Source organism: Patella vulgata, chromosome 5 (assembly GCF_932274485.2).
Source record: "Patella vulgata chromosome 5, xgPatVulg1.2, whole genome shotgun sequence".
In the NCBI taxonomy this organism is placed as follows: Eukaryota; Metazoa; Mollusca; class Gastropoda; family Patellidae; genus Patella; species Patella vulgata.
This window is the reverse complement of record NC_065883.2, coordinates 48,329,074-48,356,229: the sequence shown is the minus strand read 5'-3', so window position 1 is coordinate 48,356,229 and position 27,156 is coordinate 48,329,074. Positions and strand designations below refer to the sequence as shown.

At 34.7% G+C, this 27,156-nt stretch overlaps 1 protein-coding gene and 1 long non-coding RNA gene across 8 annotated transcripts in view; one reads left to right on the top strand and one right to left on the bottom strand.

The window, feature by feature from the left end:
• The window catches only part of LOC126821204 (uncharacterized), a 163,188-nt gene that overhangs the window by 44,167 nt on the left and 91,865 nt on the right, over window positions 1-27,156 (top strand). The window lies entirely within an intron of this gene.
• LOC126821157 (dipeptidyl peptidase 3) overlaps window positions 1-27,156 on the bottom strand; it is a 183,136-nt gene that overhangs the window by 87,263 nt on the left and 68,717 nt on the right. For all 7 annotated transcript variants that reach the window (XM_056100758.1, XM_050549511.2, XM_050549513.2 and 4 more), the window contains one exon: window positions 14,797-14,951. In XM_056100758.1, coding sequence (XP_055956733.1) covers window positions 14,797-14,951 — 155 coding nt within the window. The remainder of the gene's footprint in view (window positions 1-14,796; window positions 14,952-27,156) is intronic.

The window sequence follows — 27,156 nt, the reverse complement described above, 5'->3', positions numbered from 1 at the left end:
CAGGATACGCCCACATTTTCGAGAGATGGATAGAAAACAAGCTAAAACAAAAGTGATTTTTCCTACAATCAAGGCCCATAATTCAGGAAATTACAATTCGATATGCGCAAATATCGAATGGAACCAAGATCTTTGGGTTATAAACTTACATTTCAAGTATCAACAAAATCGGATAAAAATTGTGACCTCTATAGGGTCCACAACCTTGATATACCATATTTTTACGCAATTTGAGAACAAGGGGCGGGGTGTACCGGTGATATAATAATACGTTTTTCTTAAATCGGATAAAAATTATGACCTCTATAGGGTCCACAAGCTAAAAACGTGATTTTTTGTACAATCAGGGTCCATAATTCAGTAAGTTACGGTTCGATTGGCGCGAATATCGAAAGGAATCAATATCTTTGGGTTATAAACTTACATTTCAAGTTTCAACAAAATCGGTTAAAAATTGTGACCTCTATAGGGTCCACAACCTTGATATACCATATTTTTACGCTATTTAAGAACGAAGAGCGGCCATTTTGTCTGTCAGTTTTGGGCCGATTTTCACGAAATTCAAACTCAGCAGTCCTTAGGGAGTAGCGGTGATATATTAACACGTTTTTTTAAATCGAATAAAAAATTACAATCAGGGGCAATAATTCAGGAAGTTAAGGTCCGATTGGCGCGAATATTCAAAGGAACCGAGATCTTTGGGTTATAAACTTACATTTCAAGTTTGAACAAAATCGGATAAAAATTGTGACCTCTATAGGGTCCACAACTTTGATATACCATATTTTTACGCTATTTGAGAACGAAGGGTGGCCATTTTGTCTGTCAGTTTTGGGCCGATTTTCACGAAATTCGAATTCAGTCGTCCTTAGGGTGTAACGGTGATATAATAATACGTTTTTTTAAATCGGATCAAAATTATGACCTCTATAGGGTCCACAAGCTAAAAACGCGATATTTCGTACAATCAGGGGCCATAATTCAGGAAGTTACAGTCCGATATGCGTGAATATCGAAAGGAACCGAGATCTTTAGGTTATAAACCTACATTTCAAGTTTCAACAAAATCGGATAAAATTTGTGACCTCTATAGGGTCCACAAGCTAAAAACGTGATTTTTCGTACAAACAGGGGCCATAATCCATGAAGTTTCGATCCGATACATGCCAATATCGAAAGCAGCCGAGATCTCTTGGAGATAAACCTATATTTCAAGTTTCGTCAAAATCAGATAAGAATTGTGACCTCTAGAGTGTCCACAAACAAATTGTGGACGGACGGACGACGGCATAATATGTCAACATGAAAATGAGGGCGTATTAAAATTGTGACCTCTATAGGGTCCACAACCTTGATATACCATATTTTTACGCTATCTGAGAACGAACGGCGGCCATTTTGTCTGTCAATTTCGGGCCAATTTTCACGAAATTTGAACTCGGCTATCCTTAGGGTGTAACCGTGATATATTAATATGGTTTTTTAAATCGGATAAAAATTATGACCTCTATAGGGTCCACAAGCTAAAAACGCAATTTTTCGTACAATCAGGGCCCATAATTCAGGAAGTTACGGTCGGATATGCGCGAATATCGAAAGGAACCGAGATCTTTGGATTATCAACTTACATTTCAAGTTTCAACAAAATCGGATAAAAATTGTGATCTCTATAGTGTCCACAAGCTAAAAACGTGATTTTTCGTACAAACAGTGGCCATAATCCATGAAGTTTCGATCCGATACATGCCAATATCGAAAGGAACCGAGATCTTTTGGAGATGAACCTATATTTCAAGTTTCGTCAAAATCGGATAAGAATTGTGACCTGTAGAGTGTCCACAATTTGTTTGTGGACGGACAGGGGCGACGACAATATACGTCCACATGAAAATGTGGGCGTATATAAATATTCCTAGCACCTGTTGGAAACATTCGTTGCGCATGCCGATTGAATCTAATTACCTAGGTTTGGTCAGCCTACGGATCTATCCGAACCGTGTGACGACGACCTGGACATAAAACAACAGATTATCAATGAACACCTGACACCAAAGACAAGTGTGCGATCAACTGAAGAAGATGAAAAAGATAAATTAACGACAGACTTAACCTATTCAAAATGCCTACGCATGTTAAATGAAATAAAAATTAATGTAATAAAATTTTGAATGTACAGAAAGGTTTATCATTTTTGAAGGGAATAACGTCCTTGGGATTCGAAGCTACTTAAATAATACCTCGAAGTTACAATAATACTTTCGGTTTTGAGAAAACTGAGTATTCCGACAGTCTGCGTAATCCGACATATTGTAACGATCCTGTACGATGTCGGATTATTCCGACAGTCTGCGTAATCCGACATACTGTAACGATCCTGTACGATGTCGGATTTGACAGAGTCCATTGTATATACAGTAATTGGTTATAGATGAAAGTAATAATAAAAGATGAAAGGACAGGTATTATAGAGGTGAACTGAAGCCATAAGCAGTTAATCCTGACAGTAAAAACAAGATGTAGTAAAAGTAAATTTGTAAATAATTAAGGAAATATACAAAATTAAAAACAATAAAAAATATTAAAACTTAAAGAGTAATACTTTATGAATTGTTCTGAGATGATGTATGCTACATTTTCATGATGCGATGATACGCTCTTGGAATGTAAATTCCTGGATCCCTGTTTAGTTTTGTTTATGCCTACGTATATTAATTGATTCATGGGTTCTTCGGTTTCGTTTGTTGTGGCAGTTAACTGCTAACTTTTTTACATTTGTCCAGTTCAATGAGCGGCCATTTTGTCAGGCAGTTTTGGTCCAATTTTCACGAAATTAGAACTTAACCATCACTAGGGTGCAATAGTGATACATTTGAAAGTTTTTTAAAATCAGATAAAAATTGTGACCTGCAAGCTAAAAATATGATTTTTCGTACAATCAGGGGCCATAATCCAGGAAACAACGGTCCGATATGTGCAAATATCAAAAAGAACCAAGATCCTTGCATTATAAAAATACATTTCAAGTTCATCAAAATAGGATAACAAGCCAACAGTGAGGCTGATGTCCCCCGCCGAAATCCCAAAATAAATAGATGACACATAATTAATCGCACATTTATTTTTTTCAAAAGTATCAAGCAATCAAAGTGAATACCAACTATACACTAAGTTTCATCACTTCGATTAGATAGAATCAAAGTTATCTTGTCCAAAAGCATCGACCAATGAAATTGCTTAGCTCAGCTTAGCTTTAGCTCACCATGTTAATCATTGAAGTCAGTCAAGATATTCACCTCAAGTTTAAACATTCTACCTCAATTAAAAGTTGTTACGTTCCAAAGTCTTGACCAATCAAATTGCTTATCATTCCTTAGCCTAAGCAGAAAATTCTCATCATCGAACTTAGTCAAGGTAATGATATAATGAATCTATACTCAGAGTTTCATCACTATCACTTAATTATAACCAGGTTATCGAGCCCCAAAGCATCAACCAATCAGATTGCTTAGCTCTGCTTACAGTAAGCAGACAATGTTTATCTTCGAACTCTATCAAGGCACTGACCTAATAAACACCTACGCAAAGAGTGAACATTCTAGCTCAATTAGAATGCGAGTTATTGTGTTCAAAGTCTCGACCAATCAAATTGCTTATCGGTCTGTTTACTCTAAGCAGAAAATGCTCATTATCGAACTTAGTCAAGGTATTGATGTAATTAAACTATACACCAAATTTCATCACTCTCACTTAATTAGAACTAAAGTTATAATGTCCCAATCAACCAATCAAAACACATTTCAAATATATACCAGAAAGCTTATGGTAGACTAAATATTTTGCGCACATTGAAATATAAAATTAAATTAAAAGTTGCTTTTATTCGCCCGATTTTAGAATATGCTGATACTGAAGCAGGTAGAATAATAACTGGCCTTAGAAGAAATTCATCTAAAAACAATTTATACAAAGAGCTTGGGTAGGAATCGCTGTTGAATCGTAGAATAGAACACAAATTAATTTACTTATATAAAATAAAGAACAACCTTGGGCCAACTTATCTGACTGAAATCTTTAAAAAATTTGAATCTTTACTACCAACTTATAATCTTCGTAATGAAAATCAGAACCTCAATCCACCATTTTGTAAAACCAAATCGTATTCTAATAGTTTCTTTCCCTGCACAATTAAAAGTCTGGAACAACTTACCGGAAAACATTAAAACGTCACAAACATTAAGCACATTTAAATCGGGCCTTTCAAGTTTATACCCATTACTTAGACCACCATTATATTATAATACTGGAAATAGGAAAGAAAATATTATCCATTGCCAATTAAAGGACCTAAGTCCGTAACTCAAAATCCTCCAAAATCTTCGACATCGAAAACACGAATTATTGGTCAATTTAAATCAACATTGATGATGTAAACTTACCGGGAAAAGATGAGCTTCTGATATCCGATATTTAAGATAAAATAATTTTTTTAACATTGGTACACGAATCGTGTACCATAATGCGCTTCAGCCCCAGTTGTATTGAGAGACTCGAGGGACGAGGCTAGACACATTGCACCAAATCAAATGGAGTTATGTAGACTAGAATAACTAGACGCTAGAAATTTGCACTCGATTGAGATTACTGACTTATTTCGCCGAACATAACTGATTTGAAATTGGAGTAAAAACGGAAATCATTAAATGTAAATCAGTTTATATACATTCATATTACAGTATTATATGCGTTGCGACCCACTTTTGTGAATTTCTAGGTCCCAAATGTTAGCGATTTAGCTCCTTTAAGAAATAAAGCTAGTAATTTAAATAACCACTTATTCTACCATTTTATTAGTGAAACAAAGGTGTGCCCTAGATGTAATTCTACAGACAAAGATAATTACCATTATTTTTTCATATGTCCAGCCTACTCTGCCCAAAGAACAATTCTCCAAAATAATTTACACCACCTCAAACAAAATGTTACAATTAACCTAATCTTATATGGCAACCCCGACCTTTCAGATGATACCAATTTTAACATATTTAACATAGTGTAAAAATACATTAAAGATAGCAAGAGATTTTAACACTTTAACATTTTATTTACAATATGCAATAGTTTTTATCTTATATAAATTTCATAATCTAAAATGAAAATGTAATACCCTATGATTAGACTCCAAGAAATGTTTATAACTCACTGTCTATACATATGTCCACCATTGTCTATTGTAAACATAAGATATAACTGTTTTATATGTTTGGGGAGAACTTATATAGGCCTTTGCCTGTTGTTCAATCCAATTCAGTTTATGGAATAAAATATTGTTTAAACTAACCAATCAAATTACTTATCTCTGCTTACCCTAAGCAGAAAATGCTCATCTTCGAACTCCATCATTAAGGCACTAGCCTAAAAAACACCTACACCAAGTTTGAATGTTCTAGCTCAATTAGAAGGAGAGTTATTGTGTTCCAAAATCTCAGCCAATCAAATTGTTTATCGCTCTGCTTACCCTGAGCAGAAAATCCTCATTATCAAACTTAGTCAAGGTATTGATGTAATGAAACTATACACCAAGTTTCATCACTCTCACTTAATTAGAATTGAAATGTGGTATGCACTTAGATAATTTGCCACCTCCCCAAGAAGTGTCGCCCCTGGGCATATCCCCCCCTCAGCCCTCCCCTATGTGAGGGCCCTGTGTTCATAGGCGATGCGAAGTTAGCTTGTGGTTCGCTAATGATGAACAAGCTAGTTTGTTGTACGGTATTCGTGAATAACGAACAACACACTGGCTCGTTGTTCATTATTCACCAAATATGGAATTAGTAATATAATAAAGGCACTTTTATAGGGAATACGCCGAAGTGGGTTTTTATTAGCCTAATTGGTTCATAAATCTTTAAAGTCTTGGGAAATAGATTCTAACAACCGGTCTTTCTAACCGAACAATGAGCAGTTTCATATTGGCGAATAATGAGCCAGTTTGTTCTTTGGTATTCACGAATAATGAACGACAAGCTGGTCTGTTGTTCGTTATTCACCAGATATGGAATTAGTAATATAATAAAGGCACTTTTATAGGGAATACGCCAGGAGTGTGTTTTTATTAGCCTAATTGGTTCATAAATCTTCATAAAGTCTTGGAAAAAGATTCTAGCAACCTGTCTTTCTACCCAATCAACGAGCAGTTTCATATTGGCGAATAACAAACAACGGGCTGGTTTGTTGTTCGTTATTCACCAGATATGGAATTAGTTATATATTAAAGGAAATTTTGTGGGTTTTTATGAGCCTAATTGGATTATAAAACTTCAAGTCTTGGAAAAAAGATTCTAACAACCTCTATGTAACCATAGACTCCCTATTGAGGTCGGGAGATGGATGAATGTAGATTTTGAACAAAGAATTTGTCCTTTATGCGAAGTAAATACAGTCGGCGATGAATATATGAGCGCGAAAAATATATATCCAGATATTATTATACAAGACCTAATACTTTTAAACATAATAAACTTTTTAATTCAAGCAAACAATCAATAATTATAAAATTATGTATGTTTTTAAAGATAATACTTAACAAATTTATGTCCATTGACTAAGAAATTAAAAGACCCATCTTGTAAATATGTAAATAACCTATCACTCATATGTCATGTATTTGATCTGAGTTGTAAATAAAGTTCTGTTCTGTTCTGTTCTGTTATTCGCGAATACCAAACAACGAACAACAAGCTAACTTCACTTCGCTGTGTACATATACCCACATAACATTGACTGAGCACTGTCAAATCGACTCAAATAGAAAATGAAAGTGAGCAGCAAGCTGGGGTCATAAAATGCCTGGATGATTTTTCTTATTCACATACAGATTTATTAGTATAGAAATTTATTATTTGGAGTAGCGATTCATGGTTAATTGATGAGAAATAGTGAAATTTTATATTTTTTATGATATTTTTGCATTTTATGATAATTTTATGAGAAATGACGAAATTTTATTAAAATATAAATGTTTTTATATTGTACGGTCCCTGATCAACATATAATAAAATAACTTGCATGGTAACGAAACTTATGACCACAAGCTGCATACAAAGTGTTCCTATTAAACAATTTAACAAGCGGTTGCCAGACAAGATACGCCCACATTTTGCAAGAGATGGAGAGAGCACAAGCTAAAAAAAAACAACTTGATTTTTCGTACAATCTGGGGCCATAATCCAGGAAGTTACAGTCTGATATCAGGGATCGAATTAGCGGGCGACGTGGACGAAATAGTCGCCTAACCCATTGATGACTTCGCCCTAAAAGGCAATAGGGCGAAGATGAAGTCGCCCTCACTTCGCCGTACATTTGTGCAAGGGCGAAGTAGGTAGCAGGCATCGATATCAACGGTAAACAAAGCATTTTCAAAACAACACAACATGTGTTCGCATTGTGAGCATCGAAAGGAAAACGGAAAATTAACCAAGTTGTGAAAAGCAAAACATGTATTAATATTTTGTTTTTCGACTTTCTCTGTGTTGGCTGTGACAGTGTTTAATAGTTTCAATGGTAAACATTGTATTTGATGTCAACAGGAAATACAATTCTTTAAAATAAAGCGAAGGAATCGAATCATAAATCTCTGTTACAACCTCTGGCTTCGTCCAGAAATAACAGCCAATCAAAAGCTGCGATGGCCAATATGGCGGCAGATACGATATTTTTCATGTATTTCTGTCTAAGAATAGAAAAAATACTGAATTGGTCCTCTTTCTTTGAAATAATTTAATAATAAAAAGAATAATAAACATAAAACTTGTGATTGAAAGGTGGCGAAAGGTGTACATTGTTGTGTCAATGTTATGTATTAATCTTTGGTTACTTAATGCATGTATACTTGATTACGTTATAGTATTGAAATAAGTACACTGAGTACATTATGGTTATAGTGACTTTTGACCTTTCTAACATAATACTACTTCCTGTCTTATGACCAATCATATACAAGGAAAACCATGCGGTCTGCTGTCCGACATGTTATTATTGTAGAAACTGACTCAGTACAAATATATAAAGTATGTTCATTTAAAACATGTGTTAGCTGTTTGAATATATTACAATGGCGACGAGGGATAAACTAATGTTGTCTTATATCTGGTGAGTGGTGTCAGGACATTTAAAAATTAGCTGGACAATGGCAGTGGCAAGTTTTGGAAAAGTTGAACCATTTTCTGAGGAATGTGATGATTTTCAACTGTACGTGGAAAGGCTTGAACAGTATTTCCTGGCCAATGACACTGAAGGGGAAGAAAAGATGAAATCTGTATTGTTAAGTAATATAGGTGCCAAAACATATAAATTGTTGAGAAATTTAGTATCTCCTACTAAGCCAGCGGATAAAAGTTATGATTCCTTGGTTGAGGCTTTGACGAATCACTATAGTCCTAGGCCGTCAGAAATTGTTCAGAGGGCAAAATTCAACACACGAGGGCGAGTCGATAGCCAACTTTGTAGCTGACCCAAGACAGGTGTCGGATGACTGCAATTTTGGACCAACTCTAGACATTTGTTTAAGAGACCGTTTAGTGTGTGTGTGGAATTAATGACGAAAACATTCAAAAGAAATTGTTAGCTGCAGAAAAAGACCTGACATTTGCTAAAGCACTGGATATAGCAACAGGAATGGAAATGGCAAGTAAGAACATTAAAAATCTTCGTATTGAGGCTGATAAATCAGACAGAAGTTCGAGTCCGAAGGCTACAAATTTTGTAAAAAGTCGTTTAAATGATAATCAGAAAAGTGTTAATCAACGGGTTAATCCGAGGACTGAACCTGATAAACCTTGTTATCGCTGTGGTGGTAAACATTTTGCCAATAATTGTATGTATAGGACAACAAGATGTCATAATTGCCAGCAAATAGGACATATTAAGTGGAAGTGTACCAATAATTATGTACCAAAAGGACGTGGGCGAGCTCTCAGTAAGTACAGAAGTAAACAAAGACAGCATATGGATGCAGAAGATAGTGATGACGATAATGGTAATCAAACTCAGTTAAAAAGAAAAGGAGAATCTCAGTATGGAATGTACAGATTAAACTCAAGCAAATCGAGTAGTGATCCCTTATTTGTGAAAGTTAAATTGAACAATTGTCCGGTGGAAAGATCATAGTGAAAATAACAATAGTTTAGAAACTGTGCTATCCAAGTATAATGAAGTTTTTAAAAAGAGCCTTGGAAAACTTACAGGAACCAAAGCTAAAATCTATGTTGATAAAGACGCTACACCAATTTATTTCAAAGCACGTCCGGTTGTGCATGCACTCAGAAGTAAGATTGAAGAAGAGCTTGATAGATTAGAGAGTACAGGCATTGTTTCAAAAATTCATTTTTCGGAATGGGCTACTCCAATCGTACCAATAGTTAAACAAAATAAAAAGATTCGCATTTGTGGCGATTACAAGGTGACAGTAAATAAAGTTTCTAAACTGGATAATTATCCTATACCGAAGACAGAAGACTAGTTAGCGGTGTTAGGTGCCGGTAAGGTATTTTCAAAATTGGACTTATCAGAAGCTTATCAGCAAATCAAATTAGAAGAAGATTCTAAACAGTATGTTGTGATTAATACACATAAAGGACTATATTACAATAGATTACCCTATGGTGTGTCCAGTTCACCTGGAATTTTCCAAAGGACAATGGAGAATGTCCTTCAAGGATTAACGCACGTGATTGTTCGTGTTGATGATATATTAGTATCTGGTAACGATGTGACCCATCATTTGGAAGTGTTACAGTCTGTCTTAGAACATTTGGAAAATTCAGGACTTCGATTAAATAAAGAGAAATGTACATTTCTTTCTGATATGGTTGAGTACTGTGGTCAACATATTACTGAGGAAGGTGTTCAACCCATACCGGGAAAAGTGGATGCATTTTTAAAGGCACCAGCGCCTAAGAATATTCAACAACTCCAGTCATATCTGGGAATGATAAACTTTTATCATAAATACCTCCCAGATATTGCTACGATTTTAGCACCAATGTATAAACTGTTACAGAAAAATACTGTGTGGAACTGGGGATATTCTCAACAGTCTGCTTTTGAGAAATCAAAACAATTATTAATATCAACTGAAATATTAACTCATTTTGATACCGACAAGGAACTTGTGGTAACATGTGATGCTTCTCCGTACGGAGTAGGAGCTGTTTTAGCACACAAGGCTGATGACGGATTTGAAAGGCCAATATCTTTTGCATCTAGAACGTTAAATAAAGCTGAACAAAATTATTCTCAGTTAGACAAGGAAGGACTAGCTCTGGTATTTGCAGTTAAGAAGTTTCATACATACCTATATGGAAAACGATTTGCTATGTTTACGGATCATAAACCGTTATTAGGACTATTTGGTGAAAACAAACTGATTCCAAGTTTAGCATCTGCTAGAATACAGAGTTTAACCTTAGCTGCATATGAGTATAATCTAATGTATCGTCCTGGTAAACTTAATACAAATTCCGATGCGTTGAGTAGACTACCATTGAAGGACATCAATAAAAATGACCCAGTACCTGTGCCTGGTGAAGTAATATGTACATTAGATGTACTGGATAATTCTCTAGTAACGTCAGTTGATGTAAAACGATGGACATCCAGAAACTCTCTTTTATCAAAAGTGTTACGATATACACAACGTGGATGGCCAGAGAAGTGCACTTCGAATGACCCATTACTCCCATATTGGATTCGTTGTGATGAAATATCAATTCAAGATAATTGTTTATTGTGGGGTTCACGTATGGTTATACCGCCTCAAGGTAGAAGTGCAATTCTTGAATTATTACACGAGACACATCCTGGTATTGTGAGAATGAAATCTCTGGCCAGAAATTATGTATTTTGGCCAGGAATGGACAAAGAAATTGAAATGAAAGTGCGTCAGTGCAATGATTGTCAAGTCATTAAAGGGAAGACAACTCCTATAGCGGTACATTCATGGGAGTATCCAGCCAAACCTTGGTCAAGATTGCACATTGACTATATGGGACCATTTCAAAATCAAATGTTTTTGATTGTTATAGATGCTTATTCAAAATGGATTGAGGTTTATCCGACCTCAAATTCCACATCTACCGCAACGATACAATTTCTATGTCAAGCATTTGCTACTCATGGCATAACCAAGACCATTGTAAGTGATAATGGTACATGTTTTGTTAGTAATGAGTTTAAAACATTTTTGTATCAACATGGTATTCATCAAATAACTAGTGCTCCGTATCATCCAGCTTCAAATGGATTAGCAGAACGTGCAGTTCAGATTATTAAAAATGGACTGAAGAAATCCAACAATTTGGCAAAACTATTATTTCATTACAGAATTATTCCTCAAACGACAACTGGTCAATCGCCAGCAGAATTGTTGATGGGACGGAAATTACGGTCAGTGTTAGATTGTGTTTACCCAAACGTTTCTAAAAGGGTAAGGGAGAGACAGGAGAAGTATGGTTATAATCAACAAGACGCAAAAAGATCAAGAGACTTTTCAATTAGTGATGATGTCTTTGTGTCCCGACTAGGAAATATTAAAACAAATTGGATTCCGGGAACTGAATACTGATGTTCAGGTTCGACTAAATGATAACACTACAGACGGCACAAGGATCACGTTAAACATAGATTTAACCCTAGTTCAGAAACAATTATTATAAATCAAAATCCAGTACAACCCCCAAGTTCAACGGTTGTACAGATAAATAGACCATCACAGCCGCATATCAATGGTAATGAAAATCCTGTTAATGGTGACAACAAAGTTATTCCAAATGGAGATCCTGCAACAACTGATGCTACTAATTCAACTGACCGCCAGGAAGACTCCAAATTAACAGCTGCCACTATGCCTACAATTCATACCAGACCAAATCGGATTAAAAACCAACCTACACATTTTAAAGCCTTTGTAATGTAAAGTGTGTTTGTATTTTCTGAACAGTAAATTGTTAATCCGAAACTTGAATCACAGAAAGTGACATTTTAAAATATTTAGTTAACCTTTTTTCTAAGTTTAAAGTTATTTTGAAATGTTATGATTGTTCATTCTTAAAGGGTAAGGAATGTTATGTATTAATCTTTGGTTACTTAATACATGTATACTTGATTACGTTATAGTATTGAAATAAGTACACTGAGTACATTATGGTTATAGTGACTTTTGACCTTTCTAACATAATACTACTTCCTAGCTGTCTTATGACCAATCATATACAAGGAAAACCATGCGGTCTGCGGTCCGACATGTTATTATTGTAGAAACTGACTCAGTACAAATATATAAAGTATGTTCATTTAAAACATGTGTTAGCTGTTTGAATATATTACAGTCAACATGGTACAAGAACACGTGTGACGAATGAAAATAGGGTTGGCGTACATTTCTGTAGACGGATGGAGATAGTAAAACAATTGTTATCAGAATGATTACAACATGTATTTAGAATGTGTTGATAGGTATAATGTCAGGTTGATAATTAAATCTACGTCAATATTATTAGTTCCTCTAATCTAAACACATAAACGTAAAACAAAGAAGGTAAGTGTGTGGTGTGTCAAAACAATAATTTCATATTGTCGTACTACGTTAGTACGGAACAATATGACTATCCTATTGTGAAAGGTGTTAAAACAATCACACAATAGACTCAGGACTAGTAATTAAATGTATTTAGGCACAAAAGGGTATAAATATTGATGTATTTGATAGAGGGGTATTTGTCTACGATATCACCTTAGGTGGAAGTGGACGTAAAACCTCAAAAACCAACCAACCATAGAGGGGTATCACAAATCTTATTTGTATTGCTTAAGTCAAGTCTGTTTTAGAACTAGTAATATTTTATAAATTTGGAATCATGGAGAAATGGTTATCTAATAGTAATACCGGTAGCCCTTGTTCAAAGCGAAAACGGGATGAAAATGATGACCCTGTCTTTTCAACCCCATCTAAAAAGAGATTTAGTAAAGATTCGTCTCATAGTAGTTTTGATTGGTAGCCTATGTGTTGGATGAAAATGATAAATGGCACTGTAAACTGTGTAGAGCTGCCCTCAGTGATAATGCATATGCAAAGGGACATGACATTCCAGCTAAAACCACCAACTATTTTTAATTTTACAACGGCCTTAATAGAGTGGAAGGCCCATAGCTTTTACCAAAGATATTTTTTGTATTTATATATGTTATTTGTTATTGATGTTTATTTAATGTTTGTTTTATTGTTAAATGTTATTTATTATCACAGTAATTTTGATACCAGTAAGAATATGATGACATACTGAAATAAATATATGTATGCAGCTAAACGATGTTTGTTTATTTATTTAGCATATTGACTGTGTAACGACTTGGTAAGATTGGTTGCAGCAAGGCATGAAATATGACCTCTCCTTCAAGTCTCCCTCACTTCTCCCTATTCTGTCTGTAGGGAGAAGTCACTTCTCCCTAAAATTTGTCCCTAGTTTGAGCCCTGTCTGATATGCGCGAATATCGAAAGGAAGCGAGATCTTTGGGATATAAACATACATTTTAAGTTTCATCAAAATCGCACAAAAATTGTCACCTTGGTATTACATACTTTTACACTACAGGAGCGGCCATTTTGTTTGGTAGTTTTGGTCCGATTTTTACGAAATTCGAACTAAACCATCGTTTTTCTTAATAAATTTCTGCACATAAATCGGATTTCCTAAGTCCGATCTTCCCTCAACTCCGATCAAAATGTTCGGTCCATTTGATCTAATTCCTGAATTTTTCCTTCGCCTAAGTCGGATCGGCAGTATGTTCAGAATTTCACTGTCAGTTTCTTCCCGATGGTCTAAAACAAGATTAGGTATTCCATGCACAGAGCCCAAAAATACTTTCCTCTAGCATTTTGACTCAAAACAGCCTATTTGATGCGATGTAATAATAGAATTTTCCTGGAAGATTCGGAACCTGCTGTCTGCTGTACGAGACACTTTCCGGGAAAATTTAGGACATTTTTCACAGATGGCGACAAAACGGAAGTTATCTACTCGCACCAAAATGGAATTTATCTACTTGCACATACAAACAAAAGCTTGAAATGTGCCTTTGAATCAATTATTATCCGGCTCTTGCAGTTTATTTCTAATCGAGCCAAGACTGAATTTCAGTCTTCGGCTAACTTGGATCATCGATTAACTCGGATAAAATTGTTCAGTCCACTAAGATCCGACTTATGCAATGTTTACTGTATATTCAAACAGTTTTTTAAATCGGATAAAAACGTGCTTTTTCGCTCAATCAGAGGCTATAATCCAAGAAGTTACGGACCGATATGTGCGAATATCGAAAGGAACCGAGATCTTTGTTATATAAACATATTTTGTAAGTTTAAGTTATGGACCGATATGTGCAAATATCGAAAGAAACCGAGATCTTTGGTATACAAACATATACTTTAAGTTTCATCAAAATCTAGAGGGTACACAAGCTAAAAACCTGATATTTTGTACAATCAGGGGGCATAATTCATGAAGTTACGGTCCGATACATGCCAATATCGAAAGGAACTGAGATCTTTTGGAGATAAACCTATATTTCACGCTTCGTCAAAATCAGATAAAAATTGTGACCTGTAGAGCGTCCACAAACAAATTCCAGACGTCCAGATGGACAGGGGCGACGGCAATATACCACGTGAAAATGTTGGCTTATAAAAATCACTTTCCTGTAGTGTTTAATATTATAAGAAGTGAGTAAAAATAATTAGATTACCTTTGCCATTTCCAAGTTTTCACAAACTATTTTTAGCAGTGGTGAATAATCACCTCTTGTAACATTAAATTTGATTGGTCCAGCTGTGTCTGTCGGTGAGAAGGCATGTTCACCTAATATTTTATCACTATTATATCCTGGAATCTCTCCATCTGCTACAAATATGAAATGACAATATTTAGCAAATGATTTCAAAAAGTAAAATGGGGTATAAATCCTAGACCTGATTAAGGTTAAAGATAGGTTGCCAGGCAACGAAACATACGCCCACAGCAGCTAAATAAGTGTTGTCACATATTTTTACTTTTTTCGGTAATGAAACATTTATAATACACTAAAATCTGATTAAGAGTAACAACTCATGAAGTAATTATCAGAAAACCATTAGAATTTGTTTGGTTTTTATAAACTTTTAATATCATGGATTTAGCTGTTCAAGTCATAAAAGTTCATTGAAATTCAATATACTTGTTCGTCTCAAGATCTTAAACTCTGTGTATCAATCTGAAGTCAATCAGATAACTTTAGCCTCTAGAGCGTCACAAGATTTTTCAAAGTGATCAAGGGCCATAACTTTGGCAGTAATTATCGGAAATCGTTGAAAATCAATAGGATTATTCATCTCATGACCATTAACACTGTGTATAAATTTAAAGTCAATCGGATATTAACGTTGGCCTCTAGAGCGACCACAAGATTTTTAAAAGTAATCAAGGGCCATAACTCTGGTAGTAATTATCGAAAATCGTTGAAAATCAATTGTAGATGCCAGACGCATTTTATTTGATGTGTGCAATGCTTATGTGGAAACCTGTTTAATGGTTTCATTGGTACCGGAAGTGACATGTTTAGGGTAACGTGGCACCGGTGAAACCCGTCATTACTGCATCGCAGTTCTAGTTTGATCTGCTATTAATAAAAAAAGATAAGGGAAGACGTAACATATATATTTCGTTAAGTATCACAAAAAAAAAAATACCATGTTTAATTCCGAGTGTCTCGATTCTCAATATATGGATGCCCTATATTTACAACATGATCTACAAACTATTTGTTCTGTAGTGGCCCAAATAAAGCATAATACAATTCAAGCAAAACTAGAAAACCAACAATATCAGTGCTTGGTTGACTCCGGTGCAAGTATAAGTATAATTAGTTACCAAATCCTAAAACAAATTAATAAACATGACTGCATCGAAACAGCAGACTGGTCACAGGTTAACAGTGTTGGTGGTCATTTAATAAGCGTACTGGGTAAAGTTTCACTTAATATTGAAATTGATAATGTTTCATTTCCAATAACATTTCACAATATAATTATAGGTATAGATTTTATGTCTGATATAAAAGCTATTATTAACTTAGAAAACATTACATTTTCTATTGAGGATAAACATATACCAATAATTTCCAAAAATTCAGAAGACGGAAAAGCATATACAAAGGCAGAAGTAACATTACAAGCCAATTCAGAATCTATCATTCCTGTTAAAATTATGAATATACCCAAAAATAACACAATATTACTGGAACCCCATGATAGCTTAGTCAAACATAATATTATAGGTGCAAAATGTATATGTCTTTTAAATGAATCTAACACCTTATTATATAAAGTATTAAACCCTACTAATAGGATTATTGTGATCGAGGAAAATACGCCTATTGCAAATGCTACTTTAATCGATGAAGATTGTCTCCTTTCAAATTTAGATGATGTCAGTACAGAATTGAAATCGATAAACAATTTTAATGAACTTTCCAAACACGAAATTAACGAATATATTACTAAAGCTAACAATTTAGGTTTTGATCTTAATAAAGCACCCCTTGATACATCCTCGGTTACCCAGTGTACTCATTCCGTTCTACTCCACTATACCCTGGGTTAATCCATAGGGTTTCCACGATTTCAAATTATCTGCCCTGGCCTAGAATGTAGCTATACAGTCTACGAACCAATCAGAGAACAGTTTACAAACCAATCTTTTCGCCTTCGTTTTTATAAGGGTAGATAACCATATTCATGTCCATGTACTGAATGATTTATGTAAATAATGTATATATTTATAATTTATTTATATTTAATTGTATTATCAAAATCTGTAGTATGTGTTGTTGATTTCAAATATGTATAACATCTGTATGTTTGACTTTTGTTATTATTATTACTATTCGTTCTTTGTCTGAAATATGTCATTCTGTTATGTTTATTGTCCGACGAGAGATACTTACCTTTGCCAACTTCCTTTTCAAATAACAATTTATGGGATTGGCCGATAAAAATAGCTCAATCATCAAGGGCGGATAACTTGAAAACGTGTCCCCCCCATAGATTAACCCAGGGTATAGTGGAGTAGAACGGAATGAGTACACTGGGTAACCGAGGATGCCCTGGATAATGACGAGAAACTAAAACTGAAAACATTTTTTGGGAAAATGGTGATATCTTTGCTAGGAATGATTCAGAGTTAGGAAAAACTAATCTTTACTACCATAAAATAGAAACTGGTGACAATCCTCCGATAAAATCAAGGCCCTTTAGGGTTACCCCTGAGACTAAGACAATTATTGAAGAGAAAACAAAACAAATGCTAAAAGATGGTATAATAAAGGAATCTAACTCAGACTTCTATTCACCTGTCGTTATAGCTAAAAAGTGTGATAGTAATGAATTGAGATTTTGTGTCGACTACAGAAGGTTAAATAAAATTACAGTTCCATTTTCCTTTCCAATACCAAGGCTGGACGAAATACTAGACACCATAGCAGAATCGGAAGCGAAAATATTTAGCAGCATGGATTTGAAAAATTCTTTCTGGCAAATATCTCTACATCCAGATACTGCCCATAAAAGTGCATTTATAACACACAAACGGATATTTGAGTTCACACGCTTACCCTATGGTCTAATGAATTCGCCGACATCCTTCATGTCCCTGATCACAAAGGTTCTAAAAGGATTATCATGGAAAATATGTCTAGCTTATATTGATGATATATGTTGCTTTAGTAAGGATTTCAATACCCACTTAGTAGCACTTGAACAAATTTTTGACAGATTACGACACGCCAACTTGAAACTGAAGCCTTCAAAATGTAATTTTGCTGCAAAAGAGATCAAATATCTTGGACATATAATTAGCGCCAAGGGAATTCAGACTGACCAGTCGAAAACTGCTGCAGTGGCAACGTTCCCTAGACCTAAATCGCAGAAAGAAGTTAGAAGTTTTTTGGGTTTAACCAATTATTACAGGAAGTTTTATAAAAGGATATTCTATAATTGTTTCACCTTTAACCAATTTGCTTTCTAAAGACAAAAAGTTTGAATGGTCCAAAGAATGCGAAAACAGATATTTAGATCTAAAAAAGGCGTTGAGTACAGCACCAGTCCTCATTTTTCCAAAATTGGATAAACAATTCATTATCCACTGTGATGCATCCAACAATTCTATCGCATATGTCCTATCACAAATGCATGATGGCAAAGAACATCCCATTTCTTATGGAGGGCGTTCACTGCTGAAGGCTGAAAGAAACTGGCCTATAACTGACAAAGAAGGTCTGGCCTTAGTGGAAGCTATTGAAGAATACAGGATATATCTTCAGGCAAACGAGTTCATAGTTTATACGGATCATATTGCGCTAACATGGTTAGCAAATGTTAAAACCCAACAAGCCAACAGTGAGGCTGATGTCCCCCGCCGAAATCCAAAAATAAATAGATGACACATATTTATTAATCGCACATTTATTTTTTTCAAAAGTATCGAGCAATCAAACTATACACTAAGTTTCAGCACTCTCCATCAGATAGAATCAAAGTTATCTTGTCCCAAAGCATCGACTAATAAAAATCATTGAACTCAGCCATGACATGACAGCAGAGAATATTCATTATCGAACTAAGTCAAGGTATTGATGTAATAAAGCTATACACCAAGTGTCCTCACTCTCACTTAATTCGAACTAAAGTTATCGTGTCCCAAAGCATCAACCAATCAAATTGCTTATCCCTGCTTACCCTAAGCAGAAAATTCTCATCTTCAATCTCCATCAAGGCATTGACCTAATAAACACCTACACCAAGTTTGAACATTCTGGCTCAGTTAGAGAGAGTTATTGTGTCCCAAAAAGTGTGACGGACGGACGGACAGACACACCGATTTTAATAGTCCCCTGCTTTCTTCGAAAGGCGGGGGACAAAAATACAAATATTATATAATAAAGAAGTTAAATAACATTTGCAGGAAAACGGAATATGAAACTCGATTCCCTCCTTCCACTACTTATTTATGAGGGCTATCCAGTTATATATCAGCTAAATTGCGATAAAATAATATTTTATATCAATAATTATTATAGCTTGTGCCATCGTGTATTCTATGCCGTTGATTGTGTGTCAACCGAATAATTATTATCTAGTTTATATGCTAAAAACTGTATCACCAAAGGGGGATAATTTAGATAACAAGGTATTACTGTAATGAAACTATACACCAAGTTTCATCAATCTCACTTAATTAGAACTAAAGTTATCGTGTCCCAAAGCATCAACCAATCAAATTGCTTATCTCTGCTTACCCTAAGCGGAAAATGCTCATCTTCGAACTCCATCAAGGCATTGACCTAATCAACACATACACCAAGTTTGAACATTCTAGCCCAATTAGGAAGAGAGTTATCGTGTCCCAAAGCATCAACCAATCAAATTGCTTATCTCTGCTTACCCTAAGCGGAAAATGCTCATCTTCGAACTCCATCAAGGCATTGACCTAATAAACACATACACCAAGTTTGAACATTCTAGCTCAATTAGGAAGAGAGTTATTGTGTCCCAAAAAGTGTGACGGACGGACAGACAGACAGACAGACAGACGGACGAACCCATTTTAATAGTCCCCTGCTTTCTTCGAAAGGCGGGGGACAAAGATCAGGTAGACTAGGCCGATGGGCATTGCGACTGCAAGGTTATAAGTTTAGGATTAAACACATTGCAGGTACGAGAAACATTGTGGATGATTGCTTATCCAGACGGGAATACGACAAGTAAATGAGAAACCAGCTGAACCCGACGCACATATATTCAGTACATCATGCGAAGCCCCATCCCTAACTTCGATCACGTTTGAATATGAAAATGATAACAAAGATCCGGGTCAATTATTACATAATATCAATCTCCATCATTTACAGACAATTTGTCATGACTACGCTGATATCATTATTTACCTGAAAAATAAAGTAGTACCCGAAAACAAATATGAGGCTGATAGAGTTGTTAGTGAAGCAAAATCTTTCGATATTATTGATGGCATCTTATATCACTTTTATACGCCTCGAACCAAAAATATATCTAAATCAGAAAGAATAATTAAGCAAATAGCAGTACCAAAAACTTTAGGACATGATATATTGCAAGTTTATCATGATAATTTACCAACCGGCGGTCATCAAGGAGCGGAACGTACATTAGGTAGCATAAGACTAAAGTACCACTGGCCGCGGATGTTTAGCGAAATTAAAAACTACGTGTAAACTTGCGAGATGTGTCAGCAAGCTAAAAACGACCTGCATGCAAACCCAGTACCATTAATGCCTATGCCGATTGAGGATGTATTTTGTAGACGGCATATGGATTTTCTTGGTCCATTTCCCACTGCAAAGGATGGTAGTAAATATTGCTTATTAGTTGACAGTGCTTCGAAATGGCCAGAAAGTTTTGCTTTAAAATCACAATCAGCAAAAGATGTGGCAGATGTTCTATAAAAGAATGTGTTTACCAGATATGGGTGTCCACGATCTTTAATATCTGATAGAGGTACACAATTCAAGTCTAACCTGGTAAAAGCCCTATGTGAACTATTCGAGGTAAAATGCCATTATACAAGCCCATATCACCCACAAACTAATAGCACCTGTGAACGAATGAACAGATTCATTAAAGATAGGTTAAAAGTTTACTGTACACAAGATCAAACTAACTGGCCTGATCTGCTTTCCGGAATAATGATGGCTTATAGAATGACGCCAGCTACTCAGTCTACGGGACAATCACCATTTTACATGCTCTTCGGTCGTCAGATGCGTACAGCGCTAGATAATGCAGTATCTCCTAAAGAGACCATATCAAATACTGTGAAAGTTTATATGTCAAAAATACTCTGATAAAGTTTGGCTTTACTGTTCTAAAACAACTGTCGGACTTTCAGCCAAACTTCAAAAACATTGGGTAGGACCATATTATATAACGGAATCTAGAGATAATTTTACATATAGTCTGCGACGTGTAAAAGACAATCAACAGGTAAAATCTCTAATCAATGCCGCTAGATTGAAATTGTATTACTATCCATCCAACCGCCCAGCGTATTGTCCTACAGAATATCTAGGTTCCGACATTAACCTTAATCCCGAAGAGTTAGAACAAAAACGTACAGAACACGTGGATGATACCAAAACAGCCGATCCTAATCCCGCTAAAACAAATGCGTATGAAGACCTCATAAATAAGAAAAATAAACGTAAAAATTTAGAAATCAAGACAAAAGAATTAATTAACAATCCTGCCAAGAGCGATAATAAATTCCAAAAGGAAGATATTAAGTCTATAGTAGCTTTTAAAAGAAAAAAAACATAGCATGTTTTATAAAGTAAAATGGACAGATCATTCCGAATCTACCTCTTGGGAATCATCAGACATGCTGCCGGGCGAAATTATACAGAATTATCACATTCAAAGGACTAAGGAGGGTAAAATTAGAAAACGACCATTAAGAAATCATAAATATTTTGACAAAATGAATATTGCAAGTATTTCTACGCAACAATTCAGTCCTCCAAAAAGTAAATGCCATCATCTCCATAGTGAACCAAACTGGAAGAATGCAATTTCGAGACTTGAAAATACATTTACGAATAATAGAAATTTGGATAACTGCGATCTGCATTGCTATATAGAAGACAGAACGTCAGAGTTGGAAGACTACATGTCAAATAGATTATATCAAGAGTCATGTAGACGCGAAAATCAGGTCAATTTAAACGTCCGGATGCTACATACGATACAAAAATACCATTTCCAAATAATCCTCACTCTTATATCCAAGATGGGAATACTGAACGCCAAGTCCATTCAAGATATATTCAATTCAACACTAGACATAATGGAAAAGGGTATAGACAGTTCATGGCTCCAATAGTTGGGAAGACAACTTCACCCCAACCAAATGAAAATACCCCTGATGACGTGGGGCTCAGAATTCGTCATCCGCAAGCTAAATTGAGAATCGTAAAAGGCGATTGAAATTTGCTACAGAAAAAGATCTATGTTTCATTTGATTATTATTTAAACAATAATTTGGTATTTCATCGAGATATTGTTTACCATGTGGCCTAGCTAACCATAGTAGTTTACAATTTATTCTATAACTACATGCAAATACAAGCAAATATCATTGAATACGGCCATTGAATACAGCCATTGAATAACCTATAGTTGTATTCAATGGCCATTGAATAACCTATAGTTGTATTCAATGGCTTGAAAACGTACTACTTTTGTCCATAATGACGTCACTTACAGAACTACGTCAAACTGTAATGACGTCACAACTAGGCAACCACAATTTTTGTTTTAAAGAAAGAAAAAAGGGCGGACCCTATGATGAATTTTAACGTTAGAGGTGATGATTTTTTATGATAATCTAGATAGTACAGTGTATTTTAAGATATGCATGTAGTTATAGAATAAAAACAGAACTCAATGACCATTGAATACCGCTCGGGTTATTCAATGGTTCACTCGAGTGTATCCCTGCCGCATTCCACTCGCTATCGCTCGTGGAATACTTGCGCAGGGATACACTCTCTTGAACCATTGAATAACCCGAGCGGTATTCAATGGTCATTGAGATCTATCTATATATTATTGCGTATGTTTCATTGGTGACGATCAATGCAATTACGTATTATTCAAAAATAGATTAAGAAATTGTAAAATAACATAGACCTTGTTCTGTACCTGTGCTAAAGAATTACTGAAAGCTTTTAGCCTTAGATAATGACTTGCAATTGAGCAATCTGAACGGGTATAAAGTGACTGAACATATATAAAATATGATATATTCAGAAATAGATATGAATATGAGTAATATTTAAACTTTAAAATGAATTATATAAAGATGTAAATGATATAAAAATGTTATTTTAGAAGTTTTGATCTAAAAGTATCTAATTAAGCCGATGACAATAAATACATGAAAAGAATAAAGATATATGAATTGAAATTCAACATATTAACTTTATAGGTTAAAATTATATTAAACGTTGTATGAAAAAAAAATAAGCGTTAATTTTTAATGATCTATGAGATCGCTATCGGTGAAGTTACCAAATAATAAGAATAAATGATATGAATAAATATGAATTAATGATATTATATGAGATTAATATAATATAATGTAAGATATTACTTACAATATATATTATGAGTAAAGGTATGTGATTTAAGGTATTAATTATTAATTAAAAATAATGTGAATATGATATATCGTAAAGATATATAAATATATCGTAAAGATATATTCGTAAAGATATATAAATATATCGTAAAGATATATAAATATATATCGTAAAGAAATATGATTGGAAAACATTGTAAGAGAGAGAAATGGGGTTTAACGTCCAGTCGACACAAACTAGGTCATTTCGGGACTAACATATGGTTTAATTTTATTTACATAATTCGCTTGCGCGTAGGGGTCTTTAGCAGTGGGAGGAAACCGGAGGACCCGGAGAAAACCCACGAGGTTGGACAGGCGACCCTACTCCTTGCCACGTACAACCGGGGATTCGAAACCACGCCAGTCGACTCAATGACAGACTTTATGATACAGCGCGCGCACGCTAACCATTCAGCCATCCATCCCCCCGAAAACATTGTAAAGATATGTATTATGAATATGATTTAACTATATCGTATAGATATGTGAATGTGATTTAAATATATCGTAAATACAGGTGAATTTGATATAAATATATCGTAAAGATATTTCAATATGATTAAATTATATCCTGAGGATATACACAATTGGAAGGATAATGGATGTGTTCAACGAACATCCAGATCATAAATAAGGCAAACGTTTCGTGATCTTTATCACCACATAATTGTGAAGGTGTATATATATATATTTGAATATAAGAATGTTACGTTTTAATAATAATAAAAAAAAAAAAAAAACTATCAAAGGTACGCTTTTTTTTATGATCACAGATCGCTGCTCTAATATTAAAAAAAAAAAAGAAGAAAAATACAAATGATTACAGATTAGGTTTGGTAACAAGCACACTCGTACGTATATAGCTATTTTATGATTCTGTCTTAATATAAGATAGTAACACAGTCTTTTAATATAATTTACCCCCACCCCCTTTCCATTTAGAGAATTAATACACTGGTTTCTATAGCTGTTTCTTGGAACACAATGCATAACGTATATATATACATGTATGTTATATCAGATCAATATTTTGTTGTATGAGCTATTTTTACAGATGAACGTCATAAACCAACCAGCATACTATCAAACAATGTCCGGTAGTCTGAAGTTCGTCTGTGAAACCAGTATAAAGGAGAGCAACTGGAGAATCCGTTAGGCTCACTTGGAGAAACTGGAAATATAAACCCAGCTCAGATAATCATTGTGTACTGACATGCGACATCTGAACAACAACAACCATCAATTATAAGGATGATAAACATTTTTCCATTATTTAGTTACCAGATATTGCAGAATGCAGGAAGAAATAGAAAAAAAAAATCAGTAATGTGTGTGTTTAACAAACCCCAACATCAACCCAAAACTTATTTCACAAGTGTATTGCTGAATCTGTGCCGTGTTAAAAGTTTATTGTTGAATCCGTGCAGTGTTAAATAGTATATACCGTAATGATGCGTATACATATGTAATTATATCTGAAAAACAATTAACTGGAATGGATGAATACTACCTACAGTAGTTAATAATGAACCATAGTTACAGTGATAGTGTTTTATTAAGATGTGTATATACTTTATTGTTATTTAACATATTTTCAAGGAGAATTTCATTCTAATACATCTGAACTGTATTATAGTGGACGTAGATGTCAATGTATATATTTTTCATTTTGCTTTTCTATTTCACGAATTGTATGCATATTTGTCCTATAAACTAGTAATTTAGTTGTATCTTACCAGGAGGTAAGATTTCTTGGGGACCGAGGGAAATATGACCGACATAAGTCATATGATTTCTATATATTAAAAACCAATGTTACTTTTCCCATTTTGGTAAATATATCTTTGACAACATTAATATATTTTAAATATATTTTATTTACCTATTTATTTCTCAAGTAAGATACGTGTTGAATTAAACAGACACTGGCATGGGTGATATATTGTTCTTATAAAAACACATAGTCAATTAACTCTTTACAACCAAATATCAACTGGCCCCTGGGTTATAGAACCTTATTAAACCAGCCACTGGCTATTACGCCAGATATAATTTAGATGAAGCATTACAGTCTAAACAATGGAGGGATTAAGTATTGGTCATTAACCAAACTCTCTATAGAATGAACTATTGTTTTAGATTTCAACTTAGAAGCAATATTTTATAGTTTAATTGTCAATGTGTCATAATTGTCTATTATATATTTTGTAGAATAGCTGTCTAGTCCTTCGGATGAGACGAAAAACCGACGTCCCGTGTAAACATTGGAATGCACGTAAAAGATCCCTTGGCAGTTGGAATTCGATATAAGAGTAGGTGATAGTGCCGCTGCCCGGGCAAAATTTCCCTCATAGCACACTGTATGGCGTATGCCCGTCTTCATTAGCCCAGTATAGGAGCAGAACAGTAGGACGTTAAACCCCATTTCATTTCATTTCATGTATTTCAAACAGAGTGAGCTATGGTTTAGAACAGATCGAATCTCTCTCTTTCTTGTAAATATTTGTTGATTCATCTATGTTTAATAAATCACATAGAGGTTACTTTGACTTAGTCTTAATTTTATAAGACCAGAAACAACGTGGTCACAGGCCTTATGCCTGCACTTTAGATCATAAAGTCTTTCATCGAGTTAAGTGATGTGGTTTTGATCCCACTTACACATGACACGGAGTAGGGTTGTCTGTCCAGTCTTTTGTGGATTTTCTTCAGGTCCTCCTACTGCTAAAGACTTCTATGTACAAGCGAATTATTGAAATAAAATTGAACTATGTTAGTCTCAAAATGACCTAGTATGTGCCAAGGGGACTTTAAGCCTAATCTCTCTCTATTCTTTCCAAACACATACGAGGATTGGCTGAAAAGTTCTAAGTCTGAAAAGGGTACTGGTAGATCAATTGGAGTAAATCAAACTTTTGCCACCAACAAGTACAATTCTTGAATGAATCCTAAAAATAAGAACTGCAACTCTTACTGTAGTGTTATTATTGTCTTTGTATCAGACTATCTTGGGACTCTACCTATTGAAATCCCAAGAAATAAACAACTGGCTATTTTCCTAGTAGTAATGTCATTAGCTGTGAATAACTTTTTAAGGGTGGTTAAAGAAAATTTTGTCGTGACCGCCATTGTTTGCACAAGTGTATACACCTAGGCGACTACGTAGAAAAATAAAGGTTCCACAACCTAAAAACACGATGGTCTAACACAATCCCCGCTCCCCAAAAGAAGTTTATCGTCTGTTTATCTCAAAGTATCAACCAATCAAATTGTGTATCTGTGTTTCTAAGCTGAAAATGTTCATCTGCGAACTCCATCAAGCTACATATATTAAAAATAGAGTTATCATTAGAAGGATAATTATCGTGTTCCAAAGTCTCGACCGATCACATAGTTTTTTGATCTGCTTACACTGAGCATAAAATACTCATTATCAAACTTAGCCATGGTATTGATGTAATGAAACTATACACCAAGCTTCATCACTCCCACTTAATTAGAAAAAAGTTATCGTGTCCCAAAGCATCAACCCATCAAATTGGTTATCTCTTCTTATTTTAAGTAGAAAATGCTCATCTACAAAGTCCATCAAGGCATTCACCTAATTAAAACCTACACCAAGTTTTTTTAGCCACTTAACCTGGTGTTAAGTCCACCTCAGTTTATTAAAGTTCTCCGGCAAAACTTGAATTTAGAATAGGTAAGTATCGGATCCAAACCCTACTAGACGTTTTCACTTGAATATTCTAAATAACTCTTTTCAAAATAATCTAAGCTCTTGAAAATTTGGGCCAAAAAGGAGAGTCATTGTGTCCCAAAAAGTGTGACGGACGGATAGACAGACAGATTTTATATA